Source organism: Phoenix dactylifera, chromosome 1 (genome assembly GCF_009389715.1).
Source record: "Phoenix dactylifera cultivar Barhee BC4 chromosome 1, palm_55x_up_171113_PBpolish2nd_filt_p, whole genome shotgun sequence".
In the NCBI taxonomy this organism is placed as follows: domain Eukaryota; kingdom Viridiplantae; phylum Streptophyta; class Magnoliopsida; order Arecales; family Arecaceae; genus Phoenix; species Phoenix dactylifera.
This window is the reverse complement of record NC_052392.1, coordinates 38,872,344-38,887,232: the sequence shown is the minus strand read 5'-3', so window position 1 is coordinate 38,887,232 and position 14,889 is coordinate 38,872,344. Positions and strand designations below refer to the sequence as shown.

Below are 14,889 nucleotides of genomic sequence, written 5' to 3'. Positions count from 1 at the left end.
CTAAAAAAAGAAATATCAAGACAACATCACTCAATAAATATATGTAAAATTTATACTATCATTAAAAAAATCTTTTTTTGAGGAAACAGAGGAAAGAAAGCAATCAGAAATGTTTAACAGATGCACAAAACTAAAAACAGGGAAAGAAGTGAAAGGACTACCACTTAATGAAGTTAAAAAATGGGCAATGGATGAAAACCTAAAGAAACAAAAAAATGAAGGATGTGTTCAGACAGCAGGTGAACAAAGTATTCCCCTGATTCAATAGCAATAGTTTCAACAATCTTGGAGCTAAGGAAAGGACGAGAAAAGGAACTTTCCCCTTATTCCTAGAGGAATCAAGGAAGTCTCTCAAGTTTATCTGCGAAGTATCCAGACCTTTAGCTTCCTGTGCTGGGGCTTCCACAGTAGCCACATGCAGACCTTCTAATTATATACAACAGTTATTTAACCTGAATCCACTGCTTATGTCTATCTGATAAACCAAGTGATCTTTTCAAAAAAATAAAAAATAAAAACAAAATATTATAGAACAAAAAAATCAAAAATGTCAGAAGAAAACATAATCAAAATTTGGGCCACAAAAAGCTTTCTTAGTTTAGGGATATAAAAAGAAATGTGTTTGAAAGCAGAAACTCTCAAATGATAAATGATCAGGGCTAAAGAAGGAAGAGAAGAAAAGAATATATGTGAACACAAATGCAAGTTGAAAATTGAATGAAGAATCAGTAATTTACTGGATGATGAATGAAGCTAGATAGAGAGGAGTTGCAGATGACGCGTTCACGAAAAACTTGAGAAAAAGAATACAAAAAAAAACTTTCTCCTATATCAGTAGTTTAGAAAATCTGTGGCCAAGTTATCATCAGAGGAAACAAAAAGAAAATAAGGTGACAGGAACATCCAGGACCCTTCAGTATTTTATCTTTTTCCAATCCCACCAACAAGTGCTTCTATATTTCAGGATTAACCATTGCTAGTGGTTTAAAACCAAGAATGGTGAGCGAATAGTAAAGTGTCATTCTCAAGATGATACAGAAAATCCCAAAATGTTTACAAGTGCAAACTATAAGCGGACTAAGAAGAATGGAAAAAGAGAATGATTTATGAGCAAAAGAACAAACCAAGGTTCGCAATACTGGTATATACCACCCGTACAGGCATACTACACCATACCAATAACAAACCGATACTCGGTATGTGCGGCATACCCAGTCGGTATGCTGAACCAACCCTACATCGAGCGTACCAACACTATACCAATATAGCACTGATACGGTGTCTGATACCGAGATTGCGAACCTTAAAACAAACATTCAACACCGCACAATCCGCTGACTAAGCACCCTAAAGTAATTAAGATAGGAAGAGCTTATTAAAATATAGAAAGCAAAGATGCAAAGTGTTGAGATCAGATAAATCTTACAAAGAAAAACAAGAGCAGCAGCTTGAAACAGGTTATGGAAGATATTAATTCCATCTTGCATAACTAGCAATTGTTACTTACAAAGAATTCAAAAAAAATTCAAATACACATATAAGCATACCTTCAGATCTTTCTTCAGCAGCATTTTCACAAGAGAACGCTCCATTCCCTGCTATACCACTACAACAGTTTAAAACATGTGCATTTTTTCCTTTTTAGAAAATCATTACCAAGACTCCAAGAGTTGAAGGGTGCTATTGGATGTATTGTAACAAAAATAATATTTTTTAATTTTGGGTATGTCTTAAAATTAAAATTGTAATTTATACAACTGAGTTTTTGTTTTCTTCAAAAGAACTGACAAGTTCATGATTTTTTCCTCCATCTCACATTGCATTTTTCTGTCCGTAATTGTGCCTTTAAGCAATCAAAGGGTTCCTTACTTCTTCTTCATGCCTCTTTTTCTTTTGAGAGGCAGCATGTATTGCAATTAAGATGTGAAGAACAAAAATTGCAAAGCATGTTTCTGTTAGATGGAAATTTAACACCTAGAAGTCGAGAGGCAATTTATTCAACATAGGATTATAATAAGTTTCTTCAGACCATCCCCATATCCATCTTTTGATCAAATCCGTTCCATCAAGATTGAAAGAATTTCCTTCTAAGATCCACAGGCTAGTTGTTTCTCCAATCCTGATAGTCATTTTATCACGTTGAGATACCCAAGCAATGCAATTTCCATGGGATTTTCATCTAGATTGGAGCTTTTTATATAAAATCTGGACATCAAAGTCCCAATCTACTCCAACCCATTTTTAATTCAATAAACTAAAAATTTAAATAAACTGTAATGGGCCAAGAGAGAAACTGGATAAGGAGAACAAACATTTAGCTTCCTCTGGCAGGGCTTCCATGATGGCAATGTTTCCACCTGCCAATCATATTAACAGCTACTTAAGACAAAACCATAATAACAGTTGATATGAGAGTGTCACAGGAATCACACATGCAGACATCAACACATACATCCAAAACTTGGACTTCCATAACATTCTTACTAATGCATGAAAAAGAAATGAATGTCTTTAAGAAAATAATTAGAAGTTATCAAATGATAAATGCTTAAAGCTAAAGGACAGAGAAAGAGAAAGACTAATGTTTAAGTAAGCAAGCTGGACAAATGAAATTTCTTCCTATATTTTTAACCAGTGTTTTGAGAAATCTTAAAGCATTATCATTTTGAAATATCAGTATCTCAATTTGAGCATCTCACACCTCTGCATCATATCATCTTCTCTTTCCAGCAATGTTTCAAATTTTCAGGGTAACCACAATAAAACTATAAACTGCCGAAAACCTTGAATCCTTCGAGTCTCTATTTCAAAGTATAATGAGTAGTTTTTAATTGATATGGACTCCCTTCAAGACTCCACATTTGGCCTTCTGCAGTATCACAGTTTGGTTTAAAACCCATAATAATTTAGTAGGACAACAATCGGGTCAACTTGCTACTCAAAACAACCTTGTTAACCTTCAAGACCTGTAACATCAATAAACTTGCTGTGCAGTTGCTTTAATAGGGGCAGGCTGCTCATATATTACATGGTAAACTCTATAACCAAACTACAGATGGGGAGTTCATTCATGAATCTCCATGAACCCATGTTTCCACGTTTCTAAGGCCGCATGCATTACTCATGCCACACTAGAGTTAATACGAAGAGATCCCCACATATGCAAGTTACATGATTTATTGATAAACAATAAGCATATGCCAAAATCTGATCAATCAAGATTGAGCGTCGTACTTTAAAAAATATATTCCCAATTTAGTTTATTTTAAGATTAAAAATACAAGTACCAGGCCTGTGTTGGTTTTAACCAAAATAGTAACGTACTGGTATGATCATCATGGACTGAAACAATTAGAATCAACAAGAATAAAAAGGAATTAATGCATACCAACTCCCATCATGTCCTGGGAATCGGCATGGACCAATATGGTTGGTACGTTCTAGTAAGTCAGTACATACTGGTTCAGGTGAGACCGGTGTCCTGCACCTACACAGGCCCCGTGTTCTTGTCAGAATAGTATGGTACCAGGATACCAAACTGGCAGCATTAGAACTGCTGGTTTATATACTCTTTGGTAGTCATTTATTAGACTGTATTTTTTCCTTCTTATTTTGAGAGGTTATATTTATGAAAATAAGAGTGTTTTAAAATTGGAATCCACATACAGCTCAAAAAGAGATGTGGTTTTACAGCCCACACCGTCGGGGCTCAAAGAAATTTCTATTAGAACCCAAAAAAGAACCGATCAGAATACAGAAACTGAAAACTCTCAAGACCAGGAAAAAGAAAATATCCAAAACAAATGCTAAACAGAAATCAATGAGTACAGTGAACCTTTATTTTCTCCATGGGACTCTAGTAATGTATCAGTGATCACTTCAACCTCTTCTTCTGTATCTGCAATGACCTGTGGAATCTCCTTTAGAAGGCGTGCTCTTTCAGCTGGCGTGCAGAGCAGTTCTCTTCTGTCAATATACTCAAATAGCGTACCATAAAGTCAAGGAAAAATAATTTCAAGCATATCAACTAAGCCAGTGAAATGTACGAGATGATAATGTGCTAGATCAGCAGATGAATGGACTTCTCATATTTTATAGCATGTGCACATGTATTTGTGTTTTCAGTTTTTATGTTGAAGGATATTCTCTGCGCCATCCCTTGTCATTTGCCTGATCAATCAGTTTTTGTAATTTCACAATCTCTCTGTCAATCCACTGAGAAGAAATCAACTAGATTAGCAAAAGAGAAACTTAACATATAGAATAATCAGCAAATTAAACAAAGGAACTAGTTTCCAGGCTTATGTTTTGCATCAATCCACTAATTCTTACAAAAAAAAACATAGGGGCACATAATTTTTAGGAAGTCATGAGACTACATGATGCTGCAATTATTGCAATTTTCAAGATTACTTTTGAAAGAACAAAATCAAAAAATAGCAACAAAAGAAGATCATCAAAACTAAAATTTCTGAGAACATGAATTTTGATCTTCCAAAATGGAAGGCAGACTCAGGAAACCATGTTGTTAACATTATCAAAGAACAAAAAGATTTATTAAGACGCAAAATTACATACATGATTTGTAATATCCTCATGCACAATTCTGACCTTTTTCTCAAGCTCTTCCTGCCAAAAGAGCAAGAAAAATCAAATATTGTTACATAATTTCTTACATTGTAAAAGAAAATATGTAAAAGAAATATTGTTAGGGTTTTACATAATCACTAAAAGAAATTTGATAATTTTGTCTTCTCAGGAAAACATAAAAAGACGGATAAATATGTAATTAAGCAGAAAAAGAGAAACCAGGCCTATAAATATAACTCATGGAGTTTTCCAATAAGAGTATCTTTAGTTTGTTTTTCCAGACATAATATTACAGTGAAGAAAACATATACGACCAAAGTTCTGTTACCGAATAATCACTGCAAAGGACATGTGAAACAAGATCCTTTTCTTAGATAACTGTGCAATTAATGTAAATGTACTTCGCTGTCTGAAGCAAGAAAATTGGCATTCACATATATTTACGCCATAAATTGAAGAATACAATTAACGGATAAATAATTCATCCCTTTTTTGTGGTATATGTACATTTGATATTGTTGATGCAAGGATTCATCATTTCATCTTGTTTCACTCTTCCTTTTTTTCTTCCATTTCTTTTTTTTTATTATTGTCTTAGTCATAAAACAAGAAAAGAAATCACATCCCTTTTTTCTGACATTTTCCATCGAGAATCACAATCAATCCTTTTTCCTTTCTTTCTATGGACCAGAACTGATCCTTCTGCATTTCCAAATGGTTACCAAAAAGTTAGCATATCTAAAACAACATCTTTTTTCTACAAGATAGAACGGTGTGGTGGACCATTCTTTAATAAAAAGAGAGCATAATTTAAAAGGTAGCCATCTTTATGAATATATTGAAAACCCCCATAATCAAGTGCCAAAGAGTAATATTGTAACCAAAAAGTGTTAATCAAAAGAACTGAAGTTAGGACATATGAAAATGAAACCAAATTAATGTAAATGAGCAGCTCAGCGCACGAGGATCCCACCATTGCATATATGCAGCCTTCACCCCTCATGCAAAGAGGTTGTTTCCGTTTTTCAAACCCATAACCTCCAAGTCATAATGGTGCAACCTAACTGTCATGCCAAGGTTCACCCTCTAAATGCAGTTCTGGGAGCATGTCATAGACACTTTGCAATGAAAGGATCTCCTTTAGAGGAGCAAGGATGTTCTAATCCTTAGCTGGAGCTAGCGTCAGGCGAACCCTCTACATGCAACTCTTCCCGGGAAGTGAATTGGCTTCTTCTCCTTTTTTCAGAAGGACTGAGTGAGTGGTCCTTCCTCTTCAAGCTGTAACCACCCCTTGTCCTCAAAATGGATTTCCATCACCTCGCTAGAAAGAAACTGTGACAAGCACGAACAGGCTCTTGTTTGAAGAAGAGCTCTTTTGTAAGTTGAATCCTTCAGAATAAGTCCTATGCATACTTACTCGTGAATAGTTCAGTAAGTGGGTTCAAGTAAGACTCTCCTTATTGATCCACCTATTTATTCCTCCCCTGGAGAAGAGAGAGCTACCTTAGTTCATAGATTGCATCTTCCCATTCATCTGTGGTTGGTAGAACTATAGGACTCCCATTAACTCATTTGCTTTTATGCCATTAAAATAGGTCCTCTCTCTAGTTCACCAATAAAGTTATAGAAAAAAAGAAAAAGCGGCATGTTGGCATACTTAACTAACCAACTCCTTCCCACCCAAGAAGACCAATAAAAGGAGGAAGCGAAAGCTGAGAAATGTCTTCCAAAAGTGGAACAAATCTTAGAAGTGCATTCGATTGATTCAATATCGATGAACCTAGAAAAGAGAGTTGAAGGTTTTTTTATACAAATAATTAAGAATTTATGCTTGCATGCCAAAGAAAAAGAAGGGAATGTTTAGAACCCAATGAAGGCCTCGATGCAAATACCAAAAAAAGAAGGCCTCTAAGGAACTTTAGCTCGATATTGATGAATTAATATCTTCACAACATAAAGAAGCAAAAGGTAGTAGTAAGATAAAGTGATAGACACTAGAACCCCTTTACTATAAGAGATGTTAGACATAGGCGAGAGCAGAAGTAGGTCATACTTCAATACTTGATATATGACCAATATTCAAATTATAAAATGTCAAGTTCATAAGGTTGGAAGCATTTAAATCTTGATAGTTGAACTTTAACCAATAAGCATTGTGGACTTTAGAAATTTGAAATAAATCTTAATATAAACAAACTAAAGCTACTCTAAAAAACAGTTCAAATGACTAAGACTCTATTGACCTAAGAATTAACCAAACTTATCACTTTTCCAGTTTTCCTTAATTAATTAGTTATACTCAAAAATAGTACTCTGAAAGATTAAAACTGTATTTAAGATAAATATATCTCTTACAAAAATTAATCAGTATGCAGTTGCAAAGGTACAGATGATTATGTTCAAATAAAAAGTCATAATATCAAAAGTCTTTCAGTTTGCATTGTTTATGAATTCTGCTTCCTTAATGGCTACTATAGAAGGCCAACCTCTATAGTGATGAGCTTTTACATTTCCCTCAGTTCACTGCAATACACATTTTCCTTGGTCTCATCACTTCAATTTAAGAATCCCAGCCAAAGCCCATAAGTCCCTTCTATTTGCTATTCTCAGGCTTCATTGCGGTGTACAGTGCATTGAAGTCAACTTTCCACACTCATGTTTAAAGCATGTTCCAAATGCTTCCACAAACTAAGTTCAGCAGTCATTTCTATTCTGACCAATTTATGCAAACATGATTCGTTTTACCCAACATGCCAACACATACAACATTGTTAGCTAGCCGCTAGCCCCAACATTTTGATGATCAAGAATGAGAGCATCACCACTTCATCCAAATTACAGAGATCCTGCTATACATACCTATATCTATAGCCCAATTCTTGTGAAAGAAAATAATTAAAACAATGGCTTTTGGATATCACTGGACCAAACAAAGATCAAACCCTTGTTTTCCTTTGTCTTCCAATGAAAGCTGAATTCATAATCCTTGATTTGAATGACGGTTGCCTACCCTCCTTAGCAATTTGCACCACATTTCCACCATTTTTGCCCTTGAACTAACCTTATCTACAATTCCAGACCATCCAACAATAACATACTTAACATACACTGCTCTAGTATATAAACTGTGTTTCAAAAACTCAGTCGACCGAGTCAACTATCTGCATGGAAGTCTCCTAAACTTATAAATGAAAGAGCATTTTTCTTCTGTTCATGCAGCTACTGAAACAAAATGACCATCCTAGAAACTTACTACTTTCTTCATTTCATACAAAAACTATTGCAGAAGAAAGGAAATAAGAATGAATATTCTATTTTCAATAAATTCTGGTAGCCTACAACTTATCAAATAAAATAAGAAAATACAAACATAAAAGTGTATATTGATAACCATGATAGATTGATAGTATTTGACATACGAGTCTCTTTCATGTTGTAGGTTGAAAAATACTGATTCTCTATGTTTATAAGGTACAGAGATGCAAAAGCAATGCTTAGGCATATGGTATCACAAGATTAAATAGCTCTGAGGAGGAAAAACTCACAACTGTAGGCCTTTTAAGGAGGCCTTTCTTCACCAACTTACAGAGATCTTCACATTCTTCCTATCAATAGGGATGCAGAATAGGAATTAAGCCAGGTGCTTGCATAAAATCTCAAAAGATAGTGCTGAGTTACATGTGAATTAAAAAATTAGAAATATCATCGAAAGCAACACCTGCCAAAAGAGAAGATAAGAATTGTATAGTAACCCAACAGTATACATTTCAGAACAGAGAATTGCATATTTTCACTTAAACTCATTGATGATGAGTTTGAGAAATAAGATATTGTATGAAATGATGCAATGCTTAACAAAGTGTACAACAGAAGTCTTACTGGGAATACCTCCTCAAAATCATCATCTGACAACATAGTTATTTGGATATCCCTACACATATTGGAAACACATAGGACGGTATCCATCAATGTCTCTCCTACCTTGTATGCATGTGGAGCCTTCTTAATACCTGGTATGAAAACAGAAATTATGTCTTCTACAACCAATATATATACATATATAAGTATGTATGTATGTATGTGTTTGTGTATACATGGCTCTCCATTCTGTGAAAAGGCCAACTAATATCAAATGGGTGCATGGTAGACATATATTCACCCAGACTTGCATAAGTCACTTACCCCTGACTGAAAAGTCAAAGGGGTTTGTATATTTCTCTCTGGCAGAAAACAAAAGGTGCCAACATATGGCACATACCCATTTTGAGGTCTACTCCTCCCCTAGGAGGAGCACATGCTTAAAAGGGACAGCAGGAAGCATAAATGCATGCACATGAATGCAGGTACCTGTCACTTGCCCAAGCTGGTATAGCTTTTGAGGTCGACAGTAGAAATCTTTGGGATCATTTTTAACCCTCACGAAGCAACCGGTGACTTTGTTTTCAAAAGTCTCAGGGTTTTTCAGAAGATTCATGATTAAAGACCTTCTCAGATAGACTAATTTAATATTTCTGTCGATCACAGAAGCATAGCAGCTTTTGAGTGGTTCCATAACCTTTTGCTTGTAATGATTTGGCTCTGATTTACGAATTTTGGAATCAGAATTTGTCCTTCGGCACTTTCTCCTGATAATTGAGTTGTCATCATCATCCGAGCTAAAAGAAAATTCATCATCCATATCATCGTCTGCAGCAAGATGGCTTTCCAGTAAGCTGTAGATTTTATGAACCTTCACTTTCTTTTTTCTGAAAAGAGAATACAGCTTCTCATCACACACTACGACCTTATTCTTCTTCTTGTCAGGATGAAAAAGATTGTTTGCTTGGACATAATCCTTAACAATTTCAGAAGCATCCAATTGTGTAAGAGGTTCTTCTGTACCCTTACCAATGGATGTAAGGAATCCAATGAGCTCCTCTGAACCCCAACCAATATACTTTCTCCTTGACCTACACCTTTTTATTGGAAATTTCATTTTACCACGCTTTACTTTTAAATCATCAAGGAGTGACATCTCATTATGACAATCATCTCCCAAGTCATCACATTCAGACAAGAACTCCTCCTCGGGAAACTTATCAGAATCTGATTCACTCTTGCAATTTTCACCTCGTTTAAGAAGAGCATTAGCAGCATGAAGATCAACCAACGTTAATCCTTCCTGATCCTTTATGATTTCCCAGTAGTCCTTAAACAAAAATTCGTATGTTTCTGTATCTTTGAAATCTACCTTGCCCTGCAAACAAGAATTATTTCGGTGAAAACTGAAAAAAAGCAAACTATGAAAAAGGCTCATAATTTCAAAAACCTGTCTATTTGAAACAATCTATATCATATAAACATCAAGCTGTCCATTCCTTTTCTCTATCATATGGAGTTAATAGACTTCATGGATAATGCATGGAAAATTTTTTAGGTCATAATGAAATTTTTCAAGTTTCTTGTAACGAATACATCAAATTGCTTCTATAACTGAACCAAGCATATAAAAATAGAATATCTATTATGGCGACTACCTAACATAAATGACTTCTGTTTACTAAATAGTTAAGGTAGAAAAGAAAAAGGCATTAGCAGCCTATGTTGATTCCCAGATTCTCAGCACTAAATTTGAACCCAAACTTCTGATGCTGTTCACGATCATGTTAAATTTGATAACAAATTGGTGCTGTAACAAGATTAGGTTAAAGTACAAGATGCCTGACATGCATTTCACGGGTGATAGCTTCTGGCACATCAAACATGTGCACTACATTCAAAAATAAAAAGAAATTAAGAAGCAGAAAATAGAAGAGAAATGAAACAGAAATTAAATAGACAGATCAAACAAAGAAAAAATAGAAAAAAACAAAAAAAAAAAAAAACCTTATGCTTCCTGATTTGATGAAACTAACACACACATAAATGCACGCAGGCACACAGAGAGACCATCAAAAAACATCGGAAGAATAAAATGAAGACCAGTGCCGATTAAATGGGAAAAACAGGGAGAAGGTGGAGTAACAAAGAGGGGGCAAACTGTAAGGGTTTAGATATTGCTAACCCTCTTCTTTACCTCATGCTCCACCTTTGCCCTCTTGCTTGAAAACCCTAGTTCCCAGCTGAATACAGAAGAGTGGGTTCCTTTTTCTTTTAGCCCATCACTTTTAAGGGTTGCATTGGACAAAAATGCCCCTCAAATAAAAGTTAGATATTAAAGATCTTGAGAAAAAAGGAATTTTGAAGAATGGAGCTTAAGAATTAAGATTAGAGAAGTGATTTCTCTAACACATCGCCTTATCAAACCTGCCTCACCAGGAGTTATTGGGGCTTCAGATGTGCCTTACCCAGTCTAAGTACCTAGGCAGCACCCAAAGCACCATAAACAAACTAGGTCCTTTCACTTGTGTAAAATCAAGGTTTTTAAATCTTGATACATCAGTTACCTAGATGGGTGACCAAGACCGAGATGAACCGAAATCTGTGTTTAGCTCAGTTAATATGGTAAGTTGGAAAAATTAAAGGGAACTGAGATTTTCTAATATCTTGGGTGATATTTTCGGACCGATATGAATTACATCATATTAGGCAATATCTCGAGTTTTATCGGTTTATATCGACCGAGATAATAGGGCCCAGATTTTTACATATATCATATCGACTGGTATTCAATACCACCAATACAAACCGAGTCTCGGCCAAGATGAAAACTATGTAAATTCTAAATAGGTGAGTATGACCCTTAAGATGAAAAAAAAAAAGAGTTGAATGGATTCAAAAACCACTAAAACATGATGCCATATGGTTTCGACACAAACCAGCACCAATATGAAGATTGGATGCCAAAACCCAGTGTATTGGTACGTACTAACCATACTGATTTGTACCACTTTGCATCGATGGTACCTTACCAACTGTACTAATGCATGCGGACAATTTTTTGCTCTTTTTGATGTTCTCAGTTTTGGTACATAATGTCGGAACCCGTACTGTACCGACATTGCACAATTGTAATAGAAAAACAATACAAGATTCAATACCTGTATTCAAAACCTTGGTTTCTAACATCTATTACCATATTCAAAATTCTAATTAACTCAGTTTTGCATCATGATATGTAGAACAAAATACACATAGTATAGAAAATAGTTAAAAAATAATTTATAATGTCCAAAAGGTATGTCGTACCAGTACCGGTAGGCGTACCAGTTGCCTATCGGACCAGTACGGTATCAGTTCGGACCGATACCAAACTGGTCTGTTACCTACAACCGCGCGGGAGCGCAGCCCAACGCGAGCAGGCGCGCTTCCGCATGGTTCCCAGCACGCGCGAGCGTGCGTACCACGCATACCGGTGTGAACCGGTCCGGTACGCCTCCGTATCGGAGACGGTCGATGCGAATGTCCTGCAACGTTCGATGAAGCCAGTTCCAACCCCAAAGGGGCCAGAATTGCTTTCCACCACCGTACTGGACTGGTACAGTACATGCTAAACCGACCGGTACGGGCCAGTACAGCATACCATGCGTCCAAGTCCTACAAGCATTGAAGCACTAAACTAACCATATCGGAAAATATTTGATGCTTCTCGGTCTTAATGTCAAGGTACAAATTCATGTTTCAACTCAACCAGATATCTGATCTAGAAGCAACGTTTCAAATCTTGCAATGCGTCCCTATACTAACAGCATCAATCAGTACAAAAAACATACAGAAAAAGAGCTGGTGTAAAATATATTTAAGCTTGGTAAAGTGCAATAATGGACAATTTGGAGCAGATGTGGGCCATTTCAAGCTAGTTGCCTAATAAACTATCCCATTGCTGAAGACCATCCTCCAGCTGATAGTGCCAGTACTCAAAAACCTTGTTTAGAAATACTTGCCAGTGTAATTATTTATTACAAAATCCCAAACAATTCACAAGTGTAGAATTTATAAGATTTTTCTTTCCTTAATAGCATGAACTTGATATCAAAGTCCTAAAGAGGCTAGTCCCATGTAAAGCCTCAGCTAATTTGGTTCAATATTTTAGGTATATTTTCTAAAGGCTGCCATGTAGGAGTCAAAGAAGAAGAATAGAAGAAATGAAAATGAGAAAGCAGTTGCTGTGACTATGTTCTGTATATCTTCTCTTTCTTTCTTAAATTTTCTTTTCAAGTTTACAGCATGTCTATTTGATTACGCCTCTAATACTGAAACATCCATGTCTCCCTTCGTGTTTCCAACAACAACAACAAAAAGCTTCAATTCCCATGTTAAAAGTTCTCCAGAAGGACTTCATTGATGAGCAATATAAATCCTCTCTCCTAAGCTTTTTTAATTGTTTATCACTTTATTTTGTTCATGGGATTGAGTTAGACTTGGCAACAGAAAATGTTAGGTTTTATGTAGAGCCATTCCTTTTCTCTCTTCTGGAACATCGTGCGATGAAACCAACTTGTTCTAAACAAATCTTATCAGAAAATGTCTTTTTTGATTGGAATTGCAGAATGTCGCATGAATAATAGATCAATTCTTAATTATGATATTTAGTTGTTATCAATGCTCTCTTTTTGCATTATGTTCAAACTTAAAAATACATCAAGTTGTGTTTATTGTTTTCTGTTTTTTTTTCCTTATTGCCAATGTGATTTTCTAAGTTAACACAAGCCATGCATACAGAAAAAAAAGACAGGTAAAAATTTTGACAAGGTAAAGGCAAAAATAATAAAGATTAAAATAATAGAATTATAGTAGGCAATTAAGAATTTGCCAAGGCTTATTTAGTAGTGTTACCCCATCAGAGTCAACATCAATATTTTCCTCTATCAGAATTGCCAGCTTTAAGCAATTATTGCAGAAGCCCTTCATCCTCTTTTTCACCTGCACAAACTCAGCTTCTCTGATACAATTGCGGCATACTGAGCTTGGACAACAAAAACATTGGAACCTTGAGCTCTTTTGGCATATGAAGCACAAATGCCATCCTATCACAGAAAAGAAGTAATAGTTATTTAATACTTTCACATACTCTGATGGCTACAAACAATTTTTGCATTGGAGATTATTTCTGTATGTAAAAACCACCAGATCGATTTTCTTAAATCTAGAATAACAAATATGTGATTGACAGAGCTTGATAAGAAGCATATTTAGAGGGCAACAGGGTCTATTTAAGGACACTGCATACAGTAAGATGGCAAATCCACTGGCTGACAGACATGGGAATCAATTATTCTGGTTCCCATACTGCTTAAATCAAAAATTCTTACCCAGATTTTAGTGATTAAATTCACTGGTACTGTTTCCCACACAATGAATTTACAATAGATTGAACATCATTTATAATGCACCAAACTATCCTCATAAAGTGATGCCAAAAAAGATTAAAATATCATTTCTCAATTCCAGATAAGTTAGAAAGCTAACTGAAAAACAAACTTGTGAAGGCATACAGGAAATTACTAACCACAAGTCCAAACTTCATCTGTCTCCAAGAATGAAAGATCCTTCCCCACACATTGAGGATGGTAAGATTTAAGACAATTCCTGGAAAAACGAAAATTAGCATGATTCTGAGATATAAAGAACATTACCTTTTTTGAGGGGAATATAATGATTGTTGCCCGAGCAAACATGCTTTTTTAAGTTTTACAAATGCATCATATTAAATGAACGAGAATTTTTTGACAATAGACCAGACATTTATCAAGTTGAACGTTCAATAAAACAGAAAGTCCGTAGAAATCAATAAAGAATTGATATCAATTAATCCAAATCTGATACAAAAAGAAAGCTGATTTAGTAATATGCTACACATATTATGTGTAAACCTTTTGTACTACTAAAGCTTTGGCATATGCAATTAGTATCCTAGAGAAAATACACATACTATGCATATTAATGCATGCATATTTTCATAATAACCATCACACAAACCAAAAGCTCCAAAAAGTGCATACTCCATGTAACTAACAAATATTAGTCATTCGACCAAATAACTACACCTTTGTTTGTCAAAATGGAATTCTATGAAGTATGACTCAAAAGTCAAGAAGGTTCAGCAGCAGGATTAAGCAGATCTATTTGTAATGCCAACTTTACACAAAATTGGTTGACATATGGAGAAACTGTGTACTTGTAACTGAACCCAGTACCCATGATGCATTGAATCAACACGAGGAATGGCTTAATGCCAACTGTTGATGGCTCCACAGTAATTGGATACCCATTGGTTTCACCACGCCTACTATTAGACATGAATAAACCCATTAGATACCATTTTCGGATGGACATGAATAACTTGATTAGATAATGTTAAAAATGTGTAGAATATCAAGT

At 35.3% G+C, this 14,889-nt stretch overlaps 1 protein-coding gene across 14 annotated transcripts in view; it reads right to left on the bottom strand.

Annotated features, from left to right (window-relative positions):
- The window catches only part of LOC120113263 (uncharacterized protein At5g08430-like), a 39,795-nt gene that overhangs the window by 19,096 nt on the left and 5,810 nt on the right, over nucleotides 1-14,889 (bottom strand). For 11 of the 14 annotated variants that reach the window (XR_005515130.1, XM_039134209.1, XM_039134213.1 and 8 more), the window contains exons 2-11: nucleotides 14,018-14,097; nucleotides 13,345-13,535; nucleotides 8,938-9,826; nucleotides 8,479-8,600; nucleotides 8,136-8,195; nucleotides 4,579-4,629; nucleotides 4,145-4,215; nucleotides 3,836-3,987; nucleotides 2,313-2,357; nucleotides 1,548-1,598 (exon numbers count right to left, since the gene is read on the bottom strand). Coding sequence is in view for 13 of the 14 variants with exons in the window: in XM_039134209.1 (XP_038990137.1) it covers nucleotides 1,548-1,598; nucleotides 2,313-2,357; nucleotides 3,836-3,987; nucleotides 4,145-4,215; nucleotides 4,579-4,629; nucleotides 8,136-8,195; nucleotides 8,479-8,600; nucleotides 8,938-9,826; nucleotides 13,345-13,535; nucleotides 14,018-14,097 (1,712 nt within the window). In the remaining variant the exon portion in view is untranslated. The remainder of the gene's footprint in view (nucleotides 1-1,547; nucleotides 1,599-2,312; nucleotides 2,358-3,835; nucleotides 3,988-4,144; nucleotides 4,216-4,578; nucleotides 4,630-8,135; nucleotides 8,196-8,478; nucleotides 8,601-8,937; nucleotides 9,827-13,344; nucleotides 13,536-14,017; nucleotides 14,098-14,889) is intronic. The other 3 variants (XM_039134179.1, XM_039134191.1, XM_039134195.1) reach the window with 1 other exon arrangement.